Source organism: Lacerta agilis, chromosome 4 (assembly GCF_009819535.1).
Source record: "Lacerta agilis isolate rLacAgi1 chromosome 4, rLacAgi1.pri, whole genome shotgun sequence".
NCBI classification, from domain to species: domain Eukaryota; kingdom Metazoa; phylum Chordata; class Lepidosauria; order Squamata; family Lacertidae; genus Lacerta; species Lacerta agilis.
Window position 1 is genome coordinate 6040900 of NC_046315.1, and position 18717 is coordinate 6059616.

The 18717-nt window shown below is 47.3% G+C and overlaps 3 protein-coding genes across 3 annotated transcripts in view; 2 read left to right on the plus strand and 1 right to left on the minus strand.

The window, feature by feature from the left end:
• PPME1 (protein phosphatase methylesterase 1) overlaps window positions 1–3019 on the minus strand; it is a 28134-nt gene extending 25115 nt beyond the window's left edge. Inside the window, exons 1-2 of the mRNA XM_033145941.1 lie at window positions 2845–3019; window positions 216–309 (exon numbers count right to left, since the gene is read on the minus strand). Coding sequence (XP_033001832.1) covers window positions 216–309; window positions 2845–2945 — 195 coding nt within the window. The 5' untranslated portion in view covers window positions 2946–3019. The remainder of the gene's footprint in view (window positions 1–215; window positions 310–2844) is intronic.
• Window positions 1–18717, plus strand: part of LOC117045139 — a 415311-nt gene that overhangs the window by 119236 nt on the left and 277358 nt on the right. The gene's annotated exons all lie outside the window — the stretch shown is intronic.
• On the plus strand, window positions 3963–11045 carry C2CD3 (C2 domain containing 3 centriole elongation regulator). Its single transcript, XM_033145933.1, has 9 exons — window positions 3963–4056; window positions 4646–4915; window positions 5508–5665; window positions 5883–6097; window positions 7525–7763; window positions 7936–8065; window positions 8894–9016; window positions 9459–9620; window positions 10948–11045. The coding sequence occupies exons 1-9, from the start codon at window positions 3993–3995 to the stop codon at window positions 10964–10966; spliced, it is 1380 nt and encodes a 459-aa protein (XP_033001824.1). The 5' UTR covers window positions 3963–3992; the 3' UTR covers window positions 10967–11045.

Genomic DNA, 18717 nt, shown 5'->3' on the forward strand with positions numbered 1-18717 from the left:
TCCTTTGGCAGCGCTGAATCGGTTCAGTGCCACCCAAAGCTTGCTCAATAAGGGAAACATTTTGCCAACACCACCGCCCAAGGCCATCTGCCGGGAGCCACACTGCGGGGAGAGGGAGGGTGGCAGCTTCTAAATAGGTGGCCTTATGGCTACATGCGCAACAGAGGAACCTATAAATCAGATTTTTTTTTAACGAAGGATGGGAAAAAGGATATATCCTTGCCAGAGTCGCTCTCAACCACAACATCCTCCATGGACTCGAAGTACTGGCTCCACGGGACAGCAGAATAATCGCGCTTCCTTCCAGGCCTGGAAAACAGAGACACGATGCTTAAATGTTGCACCTGGGTGGCTGAGGAAGTATTTCGCTGTGCGCAGGAGGGCCCTTTATTTCAGGGTGCAACGACTGCCTTGTTCTTCCAATTTAAAAGGAGAAGAAAGTTACGGCCATTCCTTTCGTTACAGATTGGATTCCCCTGGGTACCACAAAAAAAAAAAATCCAGGCTCCATCACTGCACATCTTTCGCCAGCAACTCAACCTTTTATTTATTTACTAAAGAAAGCTTTAGAAATCTATACCGGTGGATGGTGGAGTTAGGCAGGAGAAATAATATCACAGGTTGGCACACAGACATTTCACAACCACCTTGGGACTGAATATAAGGAAGACTAAGATCTACACCAGGCATAGGCAACCTGGGCCCTCCAGGTGTTTGGGGACTACATTTCCCATCATCCCTGACCACTGGTCTCTGTTAGCTAGGGATCATGGGAGTTGTAGTCCCCAAACATCTGGAGGGCCGAGGTTGCCTATGCCTGATCTACATCCAGCAACCTGCAGCCTTCCAGGTGTTGACATACTACGACTCCCATCATCCCTGGCTGCTATCCATGCTGAGTTAGGTTGATGGGAGTTGGGGGTACATAAGAACAACATGCTGGGTCTGACCAACAGCCCATCTAGTCCAGCATCCTGTTCTCACAGTGGCCAACCAGATGCCTGTGGGAAACCTGCAAGCAGGATTCGAACACAAGAGCCCTCTCCCCTGCTGTGGTTTCCAGCAACTGTGATTCAGGAGCATAAACCTTGCCGGATACCTTGAAATCAGAGCCTCTCCTGGGCACAGGGGTGGCCTCACCCAGAGGGTGGAGGGATGTATCAAGGACTGCGAAGGCCAAACACATTCCATACAAATAAGGTGTTCTATGAGAAAACACAGGTTTGGGGACTAAATCTCCAGATATTCCAAAGCTTCACCTGAAACTACTCCAGCCAGGAAAGTGGCATTTGCCTAATTTCTCCCCTTACAGCAACACCGAAACAGTCTCGCCTCAAGCATTATTTATATCGTGCAGGCAGAAGCTGAGATTATTAGTTCAATGTGGCCTCCGTCCTCCGAGAAGCTGCTCAGGTCTGCCAGAAGCATAGCCAGCTGTGGTGCAGAACAAGCTTCCCCAACCTGGTGCCCTCCAGATGATTTGGACTCCCACAAGGCTGCTAGGAGTTAAGTGCTGAAAACATCTGGAGAACATGAAGATTAGGGGGAGGCTGGTCCAGGCTGGTTAGCTGTTCTCACCGCAAAGAGGCTCTCCGAAGTCTCGGGCGGAAATCTCGGCTGGATCTGTTGCCAGCATTGTTTTTTTTATTATTGCTGTCACTGGGGAGTGGACCTGGGACTTCCTGCGTGCAAATGGTTTGTTCAAGCAGCGAGCTACGGCCCCTCCCAGAGAGACGCCTTCCCCTGTCACTTTGCATCTTCCATGCACAGCAGGTTTCCTCCAGCAGTTCCCCACCCAGCCCTCCCTGGAAAATGGCCAGCAAGCGCCACAATATGGTAACACCGTCCTCTCCTTTTCCCACCTCACCCCTGCCCCAAAACACCACCTCTTTGAAAGTAGGGTCAATTCCCTCCTTTTTGCAAACAGCACACCCCGCGATCCCTCACAGCCCCCATGCATTGTGGTCAGGGATGATGGGAATTGTAGTCCCAAACATCTGGGCTTCCCCAGGTGGCCTCTGTCCATGTCTGGGGTGCGCTACAGCCTTCAGAGCACCTCCTTGCATGTGTAAATTCAGTCCTGCTCATGAACCAACCTTGTAGAGCAGGTGAGGGTTATTTCTCACACGCTCTCAGCCATCCAACTCCAACGGGGGCGGGCGGAGTGGGAAACTAGGCTGGCCTACCCTGTAGGGCTGTCGCACGCAATGGATTTTAGAAAACACCGTATGAACACCGCAGCTGTTGTTACGCGCCCTTTGAAAGCAGGCACATTTACACACTTCCACCCTGTCCTTTGGGACTGGGCCCCTCATTAACACAACCCCCTCCATATTACACATCCCATAGCCCCTATTTGCTGTTGGCATCTGTCTTGTCTCAGGAGACAATGGAGGAGTGTGCCTTTGGGGTTATGTCAAACCCGCATGATGCATACATACATACATACATATGTGTGTGTGTATATATATATATATGTATATGTATAGATAAGAAACACACCAGGCTTCCATTGAAAGCAGGGAGCGCCCCCCTCCCCCCCCAACTTCAGAGCCCCCCTTCATTTTGCAGACAATAATTCCCTCCAAAAAAGACTCCCCCCCACCCACGCGTGTTCTGGAAAATCCCCCCACCCCACCCACCCCCCAAATAAACCCTGGGCAAACCCCGCCCCGCCCCATTCATCCTCCCCAAGCCACGCCCCCTCCTCCACTCAGAGCCCCCGTTCCCCACCCCCGCCGCATGACGTCACGACCCCTCTCTGTGGGTCCCCTCGCCGCGTGACGTCATCTCCCTCTCGCGTGACGTCACCCGCCACCCCCCCGTTTCTCTCCCCTCGCGTACCCCATGCGCATCTTGGGGAGGGCCTGGCCGCTTCCCCCGGCGGGTCCCGGCGGGCGAGGGGGCAGGCGGCCCAGCTGCAGCTGCTTCTCCAAGGCGGACATGGCGAGGGCGGCGGGGAGAGGCGAGGAGGAGGCGGCGGCGAAGGGGCAGGATCCGGCCCCCGCCCTCCCAGAAAGAGCCGCCGGCCAGCCGCTCCCAGCAGCCTCTGCGCGCTCGCGACGGAAGAACGCCGCCCCGCGCCCCCAAGGCATCCTGGGAAATGGAGTTTCTAAACATTCCAAACGAAAGCGGCCGCGGTGCACCCTGGGAGGCGCAGTTCCTTTTACGGACTCGAGAGAGGCGCGGCGGTGCCGTAGAGATAGTAAAGAGTTAGAGTCGCTCTTTAGTTTCCCATGATTTAAAATTGAAATATATTTATACTCTTCCTTTACAAATGTTACAATTTTCAATTCCCTCATGTAGTCATAATGAGCGCCTTCACTTCCCCCCTTCCGCGGTTCTGTATATTTACCCATTGTGCCTGCATTTTCTAATTGCTCCGTAAGTTTTATTGTCCTCCCTTTAATTTGCTTAATCAACTTCATCTCTGTAAACGTTTCAACCTGATCTCTTACTCTATAACAACAATTTTATTAATACTAATTAACAATAATACTATTAATGTTAATATCACTACTATTATTATACAATTTAAAATTCTTTTTAATTCTAATATTAATATTAATGATATTATCATTATTATTTATTATTATTATTATTATTATTATTAATTAATTAATAAAACAGTTGAATTTGCTGAATCTGCATACTCCACCAATTTCACCCGCCGTTCCTCTTTGAAGGCATTATTCCTTCTCTACATACCTGCGTTTTTGGGAGAAGCAGATCCGCGGCACCTCAATTGGAAGGCTCCTCTACATTTATCTCTACGGTGCTAGCGAAGGCCCCGCGGAGACGCCTTTCCGTGGCGGCGCCTGCAGCCCCGCAGCGCCCTCTGGAGGTCGGAGGTCGCATCGGACGCGGCAAACTCCCCGCCGGGCTTTCCTCCCGCCGTTGGCGCCGGTTTCCCAGAAGGCCGCGCGGCGGCGGTGGCGGTAGCGGCCGTTGCTAAGCAGCGGGAAGCGGGTTCGGGGGCCTAGTCGGGGGGGATGAAGCAGAGGAAGGCCAAGGCGGCTGGCCCGGCCCGGCCGGGGTCTGGCCGCAAGAAGAAAGGTGAGGAGGGGTCGGGGGGTGGGTCGGGGACCCCGTAAAAGTAACGGGGCGCGGCGAGGTGTCATTAGTAGCCCACCCCGAATTGGTGGGTGAGGCGGGCAGGGAAGGAAACGACAACCCCTCCGCCCGGGCTCACCACATACCTTAAATTTATTATTATTATTATTATTATTATTATTATTATTATTATTATTATTATTACTGCTACTACATTATTTATACGCCGCCTGGCAAGGGACTCGAGGCGCCTTACAGACAACAGCAAGAACAGCTGAAAACAAAGAAAGAAAAGCAACCGTCAAAATACAATTTAGCAGTGATAGAATTTGGGAATGATTATAGGGAGAGAACTACCTAAATTGCACAGCTCCGTTTTGTAACAGATTGAGTCTGCATTGAGCAAGTAAAATGAACTGGGGGGTTGGGGGGAGAAGGGAAGTTGATGTTTTGTTGTGTATTTGGATGTTATTGTGTTACTATGTAATAATTGAAAGATGATAAATTGTATAAAGTTTATTTAAAAAAAGAAATAAACTAACTGGCCTGGTTTGGTTAAATAATAATGCTGTGATCTACCTCTTCTCTACAGACGTCAGTGATATCTCCCCCTCTACAAGTTTGCCGCCTCTTGTAGAAGGACAACTGCGCTGCTTTCTGAAGCTGACCATTAGCAAAATCTTATGGATGGTTGCCAAGCCACCTTCTTCCTTCCTTATCCGGGTGAGGTGGTGGGGAGAAACCTCGGACGGTACAGCCTTTGTTCCCCGGGATACATCGCAGGCCGAGCAAAAAAACCTCAAAACTACGACCCGCTACCCAGTTCGGTGTGGACCAAAACAGTTTGTCTCCTATCTGACAGGTACAGCTACTTCTCTGAAGTCTGAGCGTGTGGTTTGTTGGTTTAGAGTTGGACAAGCTGCTAAAGGACAATTGGAAGGCAGTAGATGTGTTTTGCCCCTTCAAATTCAAGTCCCAGTGAGTCAGCTTAGAATGAGATGTAACAAACAGTGAAATTATTCTGCATTGCTGGCAGATAAGGTTCATTCTTATAACCGGTGGGCAACGTCTGCTTTTTCGGAGCCTTATAAAAGTTACTAGCTGATGGTTCCTCAGTTTGATGCCTGCATTAGAAGAATTTTATTTATTAATTTTTAGGTGGGAGGGAGACCCCTTCCCATTGCCCCTTTCACTTTCTCCCCATTTCAGGTCCTTCCATCACCCCTTGTTCCAGGCCCAGCCTGGACCACCTCCATACCAGTTTCTTATTTCCATCATGGTCAGTATGCAGCCATGGCTAAGAGATGGAGGCGAGGAACTGGTTTTCGCATATAGGGTAGCTTGAATAGCTCAGCCACTTGTTTCTGCATTTTGAGGTAAAAGCACACATTGTGCTGTTTCTTCACGTTTTGTTTATTGAGCTCGCTTATTTTTGTTTGTTTTGCCTCCTACAGATATGGGTGCTCTAATCCTGGAAGTAATGGCCAAACCAGATCACCTTCCAATTGGCCGGGTGCAAATCAATGGGCTGGCACAGCTCTCTCCAAGTCACCCAATCAGCGGATTTTTCACCATTGTCTCACCGACATCTGAGAAGCTGGGAGAGCTGCAGGTAACTCTCAAACCTTTCTCTATTTTATGGTCATCCCCGTCTCCACCCCATGTCAGCCATGTTCAACACATAGTGAGGTGGGCATGGAAAACACATGATAAAGCTACTAACGAATTCAATAAATAATAATAATAATAATAATGTGTGAAGTGATTTTAAAACTCGCTTTCTAAATGCTAACTACTATTGCTGAGCCGTTTCAAACATTTTCTTTCAGGTATCGCTTGTTCTGGAACCGCTGTCTGAAACCTACGACAGCAACAGCTCCATCCCAAACACAGATGTCAGCGTCAGTGCTGGTTTATCAGTCCAGGGGACCAAAGAAACGGCTGACTCTAACCCATTCCTTGCACCCTCGCAGCTTCACAGGCCGGCTAGCACGAATATCGTTGGAAGAGAGTCCGCTAGCAGTAGTAGGGCCACCACACCAAGGTGTTTTTTTCTCTTTTTGTTTTTTGTTGTCCATTTTGATCTCAATGAATGTTTTAAGATGAAGAGACAGATGAATACATCGGAGCCGCACATTTGTCAGGGTGGAGGCTTTTGTTTCTGCTGTGAAACCTTTTAATAGGCTCTTGTCGTTTTATCACCTGATGTTTGCTGCCCCGGGCTCCCTTGGGAGGAAGGGTAAGGTAGAAATTAACTAAGTGATGGCAGGCATGGGGAACATGTGGCCCTCCAGAGGTGGGACCCTCAAAACTCCCATCAGCCCACTGGCACAGCCAAATATCGGGGATGATGGGAACTGGAGTTTAGCAACATCTAGAAGGTTTAATGGGGTCATATCAACTGCCATTTTTCTTGTAAGCTCCATTTACTTTCCCAAAGCACGTATTCAAGGGGAAAGGAGGCATCCAAGGTCCTCTGCCTGTTCTGGGTGTGTTACCCCATCAGGTGGGTTGGGGAGCTGCCTCCAGGGCATCTTTGGCTCTCGCGTATTCCATTGCCCCTGAACCTAGAAAGGGCAGGCCGTCAAGAGACCCAGGAAAGGGTGCTGGCCACTTTGTTTTGGTTTAATTTGTAAGTGGAGAGCACCTGGAGCTATTCTTAGATGGAAAGAGAGGCCATATTGTCTTCAGTGGGTTCCTTGTCCCATAATCTCATATTGATGGGAAGTTGGCAACTCAGTGGTCCGGGAAAAGCACTCTGCACTCAAGATTGCACACCTCCCTTGAAGACCGGCATGGGAGAAGCATGGTCTAGGTTTTCTACTGCTGGCAAGGAACCAACATGATTGTGTTCTGCATTCTCATGTATCTGGGTTGAACAGGACTATCGGCTGCTAGTAAGCCTTGTGCCTGCTTAAAGTACCTTTTAAATAATGCTAATGAGCTGAACTCTGGCTTCCATTAAGCACCCAGGGAGCTCAGTATTCCTCAGGAAAGCTTATTTTACCAGATCAGAAGCTGCATAGATGTCTGTTATGCATGTCAAAGCGGATTGCTGTCATTACCCGTAAGCATTTCAGGATGGGTGGGTGGGCGTGCCAGTCTCTTCCCAGTTCATGTGAAGCCAAGACTTGAACATCCTGGGTTGCAAAACGGCTCATGAGCCCTGTCTCTCTGTCCCCCCAGTGATGACCTCTGTCAGGTGATGCAGAAGGAGACTGCACGCCTCAGTGGAACTCAGGAGAGCATATTGCCAAATGTCTCAGTGCCCAAGTAACTGCAGGCCAGAATGTCCCCTAACCCTTCACTCTGCAGCGCTCTGAAGGCAAGGGTGTGTTTTCTGTCCCCATTATTCAGCTCTCCCTGTCAGTAATACTGGTACTTTATATGCATGCCCAGAACAGCATTAGGGGCATTTTGGAAAACCATCCTTGAGTTAAACTTTGTGACGGTGCTTGTGTTTTGGAACAGGGGCAAGGATCACTTGTACTTTCAAGAGAACTCCGAGAACCTAAAAGAAGGGTTTTTTCGACCTCAGCACCGCCACCTCCAAGGGCACAATGATTCTGTCAATGCAAATGACCCCAAACAACAAGAGTTGTTTTCCGGTGGCTCTGATCTTGAGGCTCAAGTGAGGTTGGCTAAGGAAAGTCCCAAACCTGCACATGTTCTTTCTTGTGACAACCCACCCACAAAAGATCTCATTTCAGGTATATATATATAAACAGTTGGGTTTCATCTACGATGTTATCGTTTAAAAAAGTTCTGTCACATTGCACTTTCTCCTATTGGGAATGGTCAAGGAACGGCTCGCCCATAAGCCGGTGTGTAAAAGTTGTTATTTTAAATTCAGTATTCACTCCTGTGCTTTCCCCCCCCCAGCCCTTTTGGATAGAGGCAATAGACTCCGAAACGCTATGGTGGTGTCTGCAATGACATCGAATCCAGATCCCAATACACAGCTTTATGAACTTCAACCCATAAAGCAGGACGTCTCCAAACTAATTGAAAAGTGAGTCTGGGAGAGTATGTGGGAATGTTAGTGTCATGGATATAATGGCATTCAGGACGCTTACTAAAAGCAGTATGTATCAAATCACTTTTTCAGAGTAGCTTGGGGCCAACAATTCTACAGACACAGACAAAATAGTTATGGTTCTATCTCTGACATCTGCTGGATTAGGAATATGCAAGTTGCCAACTCTATATCAGAAAAAAATGATGGAAGTGTGTACATTTACGTCTCATTTCAGAGATATATGATCTAACTTTGTATGTGTGTGTATACTAAATTGATGGAATCAGTGAATTGGTCCAACAGTCTGTAATCATCATTATTCATTTGGTACCCTATTTTCAGAATTCTTACTCAAGTGAGTGAAACTGGAAGCCTGTTGAACTAGAGAGGGGCTCAGATTGCTTATTTATTTATTTATTTATTTATTTGCTGCAGGCCTGAAACATAGCAAAACACTGCAATCGTATATATGTCTAAAGCTCAATGGGATTTATTATAGGTTAAATGTATATAGGATTGCAACCTATAGCAGTAGAATTTGTTAAAATGCCTGGTGCCTAAATGATGCTAATGTTGGCACCAAGCAAACCTCATTGGTTTTGGTGCTTTTATCCTTGCTTAATATCATACCCCCCCCCCGGCCTTTTCCTAGTTCATCCTTCCCCAACCTGGTGCCCTTCAGCTAAATTGGACTACACCTTCGATCACTCCTGGCCATTCACTGATTTCAGGGGCTGATGGGAGCTGTAGTCCAAAGCATCTGGAGTGTACCATGCCCGGGAAGTGCCTAGTTCATCTTTATTGGCATATTTTCTTATCCAGGAATATTAAAAACCTGCACCCTGGCCTCATATCTGCCGTTGAAGAGCCTCTTCATCCACTGCCTGATGGCTCAGAATTTGATTTACATGCTGAAAACAGAGCGATCCAGCTCTTGCTGGGCAGGTAAGATGTGAAATGTGTGGGGAATCCTCCAGCAACGAGGGTCATCATGAGTACAATAGATTCCGTCTAACACAGCTAGAGACTCAGTCACACTTGTGTTGTTTACATCACCTAGCAGAGTGGTGCTGGATAAAAATCAAAAAGCTAGGACAGTGTGGTGTAGTGGTTAAGAGCGGTAGACTTGTTATCTGGGGAACCGGGTTCGTGTCTCCACTCCTCCACATGCAGCTGCTGGGTGACCTTGGGCTAGTCACACTTCTTTGAAGTCTCTCAGCCCCACTCACCTCACAGAGTGTTTGTTGTGGGGGAGGAAGGGAAAGGAGAATCTGAGCTGCTTTGAGACTCCTTCGAGTAGTGAAAAGCGGGATATCAAATCCAAACTCTTCTTCTGTGTATGCAGCTAGATGATATGTATATTTACCTTTCCCTTCTTTTCCCACAGTTCTGGTTCTTCCCCTCTGCGCCATTTGGATGGTACAGGCTCTCCCCTGGAATGTATCTCTCCCGGGAGTGAGGTGTACGACAGTGAGCTGAACGACCCCCACTATGACCAGAGCCTGCTGGAAAACTTGTTCTACACGGCTCGAGTAAGCGCCAGAGGCGTGTAGGTGGCTTGGGCACGTTATTGTGACTAAGCTTTCTATGAACCAAGCCAGTATTACCACAGTCAGCTTACTGGCTAGAAAACATTATTTGTACATAGTCTCTGATCTTGTGTTTGAAGGAAGGGGCATTGCTCAGTGGTAGAACCCATGCTTTGCCTGTGCAGTGTTCCAGATTCAACCTCTGTCATCTCTAGTTAAAAGAGTCTCAAGTGGGGCTGTGAAATACTTTTCTGCCTGAGATACTGGAAGGCTGCTGTCAGTCAGAGCGCTGGGCTGGAATGAACCAGGCAACAATTCTGCAAATCAAAGTCTGCTTTGCTTATGTCAGCATTCCCTAACCTGGCACCCACCGGGTGTTTTAGGCTACAACTCCCAGCAGCCGTAGGTATGGGAAGTTATAGTCTAAACATTTGGGGGGTGGGGGGCAACAGATTGGGGAAGGTTGGCTTATGGGCTTCCTCTCTTCCCCTTTCGTTCTGTCTTACCTATCTTGCGCTGGGCATCATCCAAAAGACGAGAGCTGCAGAAAGACAAAAACGTTTGTTTTAGGTGTGCAAAAGACTTAAGTGAAGTTGAAAACACTAGCCCCCTCCTAGATCAATCAGATTTATGTGGTGCCCCTGCCCCACAATAGAAGATTAGCACAGCTTGTCCACAGAGTGTTCTCCTGAGAAAATAATGTTGGGTACTCACCATGAAGATTCTTTTAGTGTGAGGCATCTGTATCACACCCTTGGCAGCCAGAGGCACCCCACATAAAAAGCATGTAGAAACGCATCAGATATGCCACACCTCTCATTTGTGCTGGGTCTTGCTGGAGGAGTGGATGAAGTCCAAAGGTTCTGCCTCTGCCCCTTTAACCTTTCCAGATGCTCCTCATATCTCTCTGTCTAGCTTGGCCACAAAATAGAATTTGAGGAGAGATTTAAAACTTGCAGTGTTTGGAAAAGGTTACCATCTTTTTTTTTAAAAAAAAAAAATAATTCTATGGTTCCTTTTATTAATCCAGCAATGTGCCTACTAAAACAAACCATGTATTTCAGCAACTGAGTTTGAATTTTATAATTACATTTTTTATTTAAATTTTTTAAATTAATTTTCCATTTTTGATAATATAACATCATACCGTATCACCTTTTACAAAGTTTTAGCTCTGCCGAGTTTTTGACTTCCCTCTCTTCCATCATCTGGTTTTTATAATAGGTTACCATCTTTAATCTCGATATACCTGTAAGGAGAACTTTCTTTTGGTAATTGAATCATTAATTCCTGAGTGTTCTGTGACGGTTAAATGCTTTTTGCTTGTCTCAATCTTTTTTTCCCTAGAAGTCCGACAGCAGCTTAAGTGACTTCCTCAGCGACGAGGAAGATGCTGTTGCTTCCGGAAAACTAAACAAGTCGCAGAACAGCAAGTGTAGGAGATCGAAAAAGGCTTCAGAGTCTAGCCCCTTGGGTCAGAAAGGGAGGAGTCGAGAGACAAAACCCAGGTAAACCAGTTGCTGTGGGCTCCATTACACAAGACTCAAGCAGCTCAGAATTATAATACCTTAAGGACCACTTCTCTCCATATTAACCGACAAGGACTCTGCAGTCACCATCCGAGGCCCTTCTTTGTGTGCCCCCTCCAAGGGAGGTCTAAAGAGCAGCCACACAAGAACAGGCCTTTTCTGCAGTGGCTCCCCATTTGTGAAATGCTTCGCCAGGGAGGCTTGCCTGGCACCATTGTTATACACCTTTAAGCGCCAGGCAAAAAACTTTGCTTTACAACCAGGCCGTGGGCCTTTAACTATCTGTGGCCTTTTTGAAGTGGGTGGGATGTTTTTAATGTATTTCTTTTTCCTTGTGGTTTTATTGCACCTATGGGGTGCGGTAGAGGTTTCCAATCTTTTTGAGTCCACGGCTCCCTTGACCAAGTGCATTCTTTCTGCGGCACCCCTGTGGAGCTCTGGAGCCCAGTTATGTCCCCCCTTGCCTGCAGTGCTGCCAGCCTCTCGCCCCTTTTCGAACGCCCTCCCCTGTGGAGTGTTCCCTCAGCCTCCTTTCCTCTTCCCTCTCCTTGGGAGTCCTCCAGGCAGCTGCTGCTGCCACCGTCCCTGCTCTCTGAGCTGACACACACACTCCGCCCCAAAGAGAGGTGCCTCCTCACACTGCCCCACAGGGGCCTTGGACTTGTCAGTCTGTTCCCAACAGCAGGGGCTGGCAGACTGGCTGGCTGGGCTCCCTCACCCGCTTGCTTGCTTGCTTGCTTGCTCTGATGTCTCCTCAGATCCTGGCAGCCAGCACACCCTGACCAGCCCCAGAGGCACCATTCGCCTGGGGAGCTTGAAGCCAGGGCTGCTAAAACAAACAGCCGTGCAAGCCTTTGGGAGACAGAGATGTGAGAGAGGGCATCCGAGGAGGGAGGGAAGGAAAGAGGGACAGAGGCCAGTGTTGCCCATGGTACCCCTGACCATCATTCAAGGCACCCCAGGGTGCCATGGCACACTGGTTGAAAACTACTGGGGCGGGGAATTGTCCACGTATTTGGTTGGTTTTCAGTCCCTTTGGGTTGCCCTGGGCAAGAAAAATCACTAACAAATTTAATAAATAATAATAATAATAATAATGACACCACAACTCCTGATTTCCTCTGAACATCAATTCAGTTCAGGTGTTTTTCCCTAAATAGAATTGGTGCATTTGTATCAAATGTGTGAGTATACAAATTCATGGAGGATCAGACTGTTAGTGGCTGCTCACAACAATGGGTATGTACTATCTCCACTGTTGGAGACAGTACGTAACTGAATGCCAGTTGCTGGGAATCACAGCTTCATAGTGTGTTGTTGCACTCAGGTACTGCTTGCATGCCTCTTGTGAGTTGGCCACTTTGAAAACAGAGTGCTGGACTACTTAGGCCACTGGCCTGATCCAGCAGACTCCTCTTATGTTCTTATGTGCAAGAGATGTACAGTGGTACCTCTAGATGCAAACGGGATCCGTTCTGGAGCCCCGTTCGCATCCTGAGCAGTCTGTAACCCGCAGTGCTGCTTCTGCGCACGCGCGAGTCGCGATTCAGCACGTCTGCGTATGCACATGACTTCTGCACATGCGCGACCCGCCAAACCCGGAAGTAATCCGTTCCATTACTTCCTGGTTCGGCGCGTTCGTAACCTGTGCCATTCGCAACCTGCAGCGAACGCAACACGAGGTACGACTAATAGAACAACTCCTTGGAGCACCTTTCTCTTTCCTTTTTATGAGGAAGGTTATCTTAGCCTGCTCGTTTGTGTTCCTCTTCTCAGCCATTCTCCTTCTGGACCGCTTCCTCTTCATGAGGCTTCCATGGAATCTACAGACGAAACACGAGCTGTCAACTTGAGTCTTGACAGATTGGCAGTGCTGGGCCGGGTCCGATTAGCTAGAGCAGTCGTGGAGAGCCTAAAGTTGCCCCCTGAAAACATCACTCCAGGCAAAAAACGATCAACTGGAAAGCCACCCAGGCCAGCGTTGGCCAAAAAGAGGTAATAATTCTTCCTTCTCACTTAGGGGTGAGGCATGTAAGCTCATTGACTTGATCCAATCTCAGCAGGAATAATTAGAATTGTTCATTTTATCACAAGAGCAAAGATTTGGGGATGATGTAAAATCCCTGTTGATACCAAGTCAAATACGTTGGCCCATTTAGCTCTGTGCTGCCTCCACTAACTGGCAAATGGCTCTCCAATATTTCAGATAGGGTGTTTCCCTGCATTTCCTGGGGATCCCAGAGGTTGAATCCAGGACTTCCTGCCTGCAAAGCTGGCATTCTACCGCTGAGCTTGAGCTCAGTGGCTTGTGTTGATGCCCTTTCCACTGGCCAATTATATTAAAAACAGTTGATTGATTTACCTGATACGCTTTCTGTTTCTCCCATTCACAGGACATTCTTTGTCGAGTTCCACTTTCCAGTGGGAGCTTCAAAGATTGGAGCAGGGCAGGCTGCCATAACTACAGAAATAGTTCGGATAGCGTCAAGTAAAATCTCGGGGGAAGGTAAGCCTTGCCTGGGGGAAAGGGGCCTTTTCTCCCATGGATGGGGCAGCTGATTGCATGGTGCCATGCCCAACACCACTTTCTGGTCCTGTCCCATATTCTGTCCTTTTAGGTGTGGCGTCCATTTTGTCCTATGCCACACTGCACCTGCCACTTCCTCAAAATTCCAAGTGTGCCCATTGACCCCAAAAAGCTGGCAGCCCCTGCTATAGGTGGAGAAAGGTGGTGGGATTGGATCTTTCTGATAAGTAAAAGTAAGCTGATCAGCTCCCTCCCTCCCCACAAACCAGAGGCAAAGGACTTTATAAGACAACTAGAAAATGAAGAGTGGCAGTCTAGTTAACTGGAATAGGATTTAGTTACTAGTAAAGAAAGGGAGCCCCTACATGGATCCCTGCCTTGTCGTGGCGAAGGGGCTTGAATAACTTCAAGAAGCTATGAGCTGTGTGCCGCGCAGGGCCACCCAAGGCGGACAGGTCATAGCCGAGAGTTTAGGCTAAATGTGATCCACCTGGAGAAGCATCTGGCAAGCCACTCCAGTATTTCGCCAACAAAACTCCATGGACATAAAAAAGGAGGAGCTTTGAGAAGAAAGTGAGAGTTTCCAAGGCATGGGGTTTCCAAGGTTCGTGGGGGAACAGAGAGTCGAACACGACTAAGACGACTAAACAACAACAAAAAGAAAGGGAGTGAAAGAACCTTTAGATAGTTAAGGAAAAAATGTTTATTAATAAGGTTAATAAAAATGGATTTTAAATGCTGAAATCCTGGGAGACAGCCTCATGGTATATATATATATGTATACTCGTGTGTGTGTGTGTGTGTGTGTAGGATCATGTGTGTGTGTGTGTGTGTGTGTGAGAGAGAGAGAGAGAGAGAGAGAGTGTATATACACTGTGTGTGTGTGTATGAATATGAATATATATAATTGCACTGTAAATGCGAAAAGCCTAAATAATCTGCCAGAGAGGAGTGGGGTAGTTACGTAGTTCTGTTCTTCTTTCATTGTGCCTTTCCCCTCACAAGCCTCCTTTCTTCTGCCATATCCTTGAAATTTTGACTGAACCTCTTTTTCTTTCCTCTTCCATCCCATTGGGCATCCAATCCCTGTCAATTTACCTTTCCAGTGGTGAAGTTTCAACAGCGCTATGTGTTCCCCGTTCACTTCAGTGGCACAATGATAACCCACTGGTGGAACTCAGACCTTGAGTTTAACGTCTACTCAAAACAAGGCACACAAAGAAAGGTACTCATTATTGTTTTTCTGGATGAAGCAGATTATCTAGACCCATTTCAACCTACCTTTAAGCCTGGCTTATGGGACTGCTGCGAATAAGATCTGCGGCTAAGGCTTCACTCTTTGTCCCGCCAGTGTTGGATGTCTGTGTGGCAAGAGCCAACAAGGTGACCTTTTCACGGGCTCCACTGAGACTTTGCAGCCCCTCCTTTGAGAGGAATAGCTTGGCATTCCACTGGTGGAGGAGGGCAAAAATGCTTCTTTTTCAGTTGGCTCCCAGCATATTACAGTGGTACCTCGACTTACAGCGATAATGCGTTCCCAACGCGCCCTCGTAGGTCAAAATTTTCATAAGTCGAAAGGCGCTATCTCCGAAGGGAAAAAAATTTCGTGAGTCGAGAAAACCACATTTAAAAACTCGTAAGTCGAGGTATCGCGCCGCCGCTTTCCCTTCGTAAGTCGAAAAATTCGGATGTGGCGGCCATGTTTTTTTCTTCCGGAACTCATTCGGAAGTCGAAAACATTGTAAATCGAGGAGCTCGTAAGTCGAGGTACCACTGTAATTGGGTTTAAATGGATATTTTAAACCTTGTCTGCTTATAGATACCCTTTTTAGATCTGTTTAACTTGTGTCTAATTTATGATAAAAAAATTAATAAAGTTTTGTTTCGTAATTTATTTTTTTTGTTTTACTGTTAGCCACTTAGAGCACTGTTTTGTCAGAAACACAGTATTTTAATGTTCTTAATGTCTTATTGACCTGAATATAAGCCTCACTTTCCCCCCCAAATTCTGACTGTGAAAAGTGCAGCTTATATTTGCGACCTGCAGCCAGGAGCACGGGGCAAACAGCACCAGGAGTGCGGCAAAGCGGCGCCCGCCCTGTGCATAGTCCCCTGTCCTCTCCTCCAAGGCTGATAAAGGAGACAGCAAGGAAGGGGAAAGGCTGCCAGCAATGTAGCGCCCCCCCCCCGGCCTAGTGTGCAGCCAGGAGCAGCGAGGATTGGAGCAGCTTATATTCAGATATTTTTTCTTTCCCCCCCTCCAAATTTAAATGTGCAGTTTATATTTGGGTGTGGCTTATATTCGGGCCAATACCATACGTATCTTTTCTTATTGATTACTTTTCCTTGAAGACCTTAGCAGAACCCCAGCCCCCAAACCCTACCAGAGGCTTTACGACCATGAGCACGATACAGTATAGATTGCGTAATATTGAAAAGTGAAATGCACAATATTACCCCCTCCGTCCCCATTGTGTTCTCCTGTCTTCAGCCCCTGTTGATAGGCTCAGCCGTTTTCCCGCTGCGAGACATAATTCAGTCTGAGCAACTAACGGTCAGCCGTGAACTGCCTGTGAAGGAAGACGGAGGTCCAGCCCAGCTGGGGCCTTTAAAGGTATACATAACCTGCTTCTATACTGCTCTACACACGGGTAGCTTGTCTTAATTCAACACTGGTAGGTCTCATACACTCCCATTTCTAAAATCTGCCAACATCATTGAACTATTCGGAACTGGTATTGTTGTTGTTGGGTGTTAATGGCATATCAGGATATACTCTGGAGCCCATTGCATAGCTGTCAACTTTCCCCTTTTTTAAGGGAAATTCCCTTATTCCCAATAGGATTCCTCGCAAGAAAAGGGAAAAGTTGACAGCTATGCCATTGGTGCACTGGTTCCCCTTCCTGTTGCGTGCGTGCACACACACACACACTCACTGATTTTGCTATTGAGGAAGAAACCCTACAAAGCTTCACAGGAATAGAGTTTGAAAAGCACAGCTACAGAAGGTTGTGCTCTCAACAGACAGCAGGCAACGTGTTATTTCTAACTTTCTTGCGGCAGGTATCCTTGGAACTTGCAGCTGATAATAAAGATTTCTCCAGCACCAGTGCCAAGGCAGCGAATGGGGCACCACAAGCTCCGGTTCATGCCATCAGGAGTCCCGGCGTCAAGTTTCAAGAAGTTGGCAGGAGCACCACTCCTGCTGGAAGCCCCCCAGTCTTGAAGCAAAGTAATTGCCAGCTCCCAAAGAGGAACCAAGAGTCTTCACCCGCAGTATCAGAAAGGGCCAACACTGGCGTGAGTCAGCTGCCAGTCCCCATGCCCGTCTCCCGTAACCTCCTGAACCAGCTGTGTGCATCTGAAGAAGAAGGTTTGCTGTTGCACGTACTCTTGATGGTCCCAGAAGGGAAGGTCTTTGTTCCCAAGGATGCTGGATTTCATGGCTCTTGTAACGTGTATCTAAACTGCAAGCTCTTCAGCACAGAAGAAGCCACAAGGTCTGCTGTGATATGGGGGACCACACAACCCATCTTCCAGTTTTCTCAGGCAAGCTTCAGTTTTTTCATGTATGCAGTAATCCTGGTAACATTAGTGCCTCCTCAGTGTTTAGCGTCAATTCCTTAAACTTGTGAGGTCAGAGAACAAAATACAGGCCCAAAACTTTATATTTCTGTATTCTAAAGTGTTGGGTAGTTGTCAGACTGGCCAGGAGGCAGGATGTGTTTTGCTGCCCTTCATAGTTGGCTTGGCCCCATAATTAAAGTCCCCCGATGCACAGCAGCAAAGAACGTCTCAGTCATGAGTATCCAGTTCTGGGCACCAGAGTTTAAGAAAGATATTGAGAAGCTGGAATATGTGCAGAGGAAGGTAGCCAGGATGTTAAAGTGTCTGGCAAACAAGCCTTATGAAGGAGTTGGGGGTGTTTAGCCTGGAGAAGAAAAGACTGGGAGGTGGTATGATAGCCATCTTCAGATACCTGAAGGGCTGTCATTAGGAAGATGGAGCAAACTTTTTCGGGTAAGATTAGAATTACAAGAAATGAGGTCCTGACTAAACATTAGGAAGAACTTTCTGACAGTCAGAACTATTTGAAAGTGGATCAGTCTTTTTCGGGAGGCGGTGGACTCCCCTTCCTTTGAGCTTCTCAAGCAGAGGTTGGATGGCCACCTGTCGGGGATTCTCCAGCTGCGATTCCTGCAATGCAGAGGCTTGGACTGTGACCATCGGGTTCCCTGCCCACTTTTCAATTCTATGATTCTCTGTGTCCTCAAGCATGCCCAGGTCACCCGCATACAGAACCCCACGGGAGACCAGATATTAAAGTGTGCGAAACACATTTTTTATGGGGCAGCTTAGAACATCACTAAACAAAATTAACTTTTGAAACTAATTTTCTTTTCATCACAAGGTAAACTTATCAGCAAACATTTTACCTGCAACTTAATAAAACCTGGTAAGTTTACAAGGGGACTTAATCCCCCCCCTAGCTGTATTGGGTCCACAGTCAGTTTACTTTGGGTTTGCTGGTTTACATGCTGTCCTCTTTATTTTAATATTTGCAAAGGCTGAAATGAAAGGCTGTGTGTGTGTGTGTGTGTGTGTAGGCCTGCATCTCTGATCAAAGAGTCTGATCAAATCTCTAGGTAACTCCTATTTCACTGACATCAAAACATCTGGAGAGGCTGAAGAACAATGTGATGGTCATAGAAGCCTGGAACAAGGTGTGCATTCCAGGAGGAGACGCCCTGCTAGGGCTGGTGAAGCTTCCACTGCATCAGTTCTACGTTTCATTCAAGTAAAAACTCATTCTTCGTTTTTAAAATTCTTTTTATTTTACTGTGTTGTGGCATATTTACTCAATTTTCTCCTTTCAGTGCTCAAGGAACATTGATAATGCCCCCACCACCAACACCAAGTAAGATTAAAAAACCAAAAATGACTTCCAGGCAGTCATTTTTAATTTCCATCCCTATCTTGGTGGCTCAGACTTGGGCCACATATGATATATTGGTGTGAGTTCATCCTGAAGTAAGCTGCCCAAAACATCCACCACCCAGT